This window comes from Nothoprocta perdicaria, unplaced genomic scaffold (genome assembly GCF_003342845.1).
Source record: "Nothoprocta perdicaria isolate Ctin4 unplaced genomic scaffold, notPer1 scaffold_818, whole genome shotgun sequence".
NCBI lineage: Eukaryota > Metazoa > Chordata > Aves > Tinamiformes > Tinamidae > Nothoprocta > Nothoprocta perdicaria.
The window spans coordinates 8169-8698 of NW_020456108.1; the positions used below are offsets into that span (position 1 = coordinate 8169).

General features: G+C 70.8%; 1 protein-coding gene across 1 annotated transcript in view; it reads left to right on the forward strand.

Moving 5' to 3' along the window:
• Nucleotides 1-530, forward strand: part of LOC112958193 (nitric oxide synthase, endothelial-like) — a gene marked incomplete at both ends in the record, with an annotated part of 12601 nt that overhangs the window by 7592 nt on the left and 4479 nt on the right. Inside the window, 2 exons of the mRNA XM_026051991.1 lie at nt 65-239; nt 306-407. Coding sequence (XP_025907776.1) covers nt 65-239; nt 306-407 — 277 coding nt within the window. The remainder of the gene's footprint in view (nt 1-64; nt 240-305; nt 408-530) is intronic.

The window sequence follows — 530 nt, forward strand, 5'->3', positions numbered from 1 at the left end:
GGCATTGGGACAAGGCTGGGGCCGAGGCCCCCGAGGCGGCGGAGGCTGCAGCGCCCTCCCGCAGGCTGCAGTGGTTCGGCGAGCTGGGGCTGCGCTGGTACGCGCTGCCCGCCGTCTCCAACATGCTGCTCGAGATCGGCGGGCTGCAGTTCCCCGCCGCGCCCTTCAACGGCTGGTACATGAGCAGCGAGATCGGCATGAGGAACCTGTGCGACGGGCAGCGCTACAACGTGCTGCCGGTGAGCGGCGCCGCGCGCCCCGCGCGCCCCGCGCGCCCCGCGCCCGCCTGAGCCTCCCCTCCGCAGGAGGTGGCCCTGCGCATGGGGCTGGACACGCGCAAGACCTCGTCCCTCTGGAAGGACAAGGCCGCCGTGGAGATCAACGTGGCCGTGCTGCACAGCTACCAGGTGGGACAGCGCGGGGCATCCCGGACAGGGCGCCCGCCGGGGTGGCATCTTTGGGTGGCATCTCAAGGGTGTCATCCTTAGTGTGAAGGCCTTGGGGAGGACACCATGGGTGACATTCTGGGT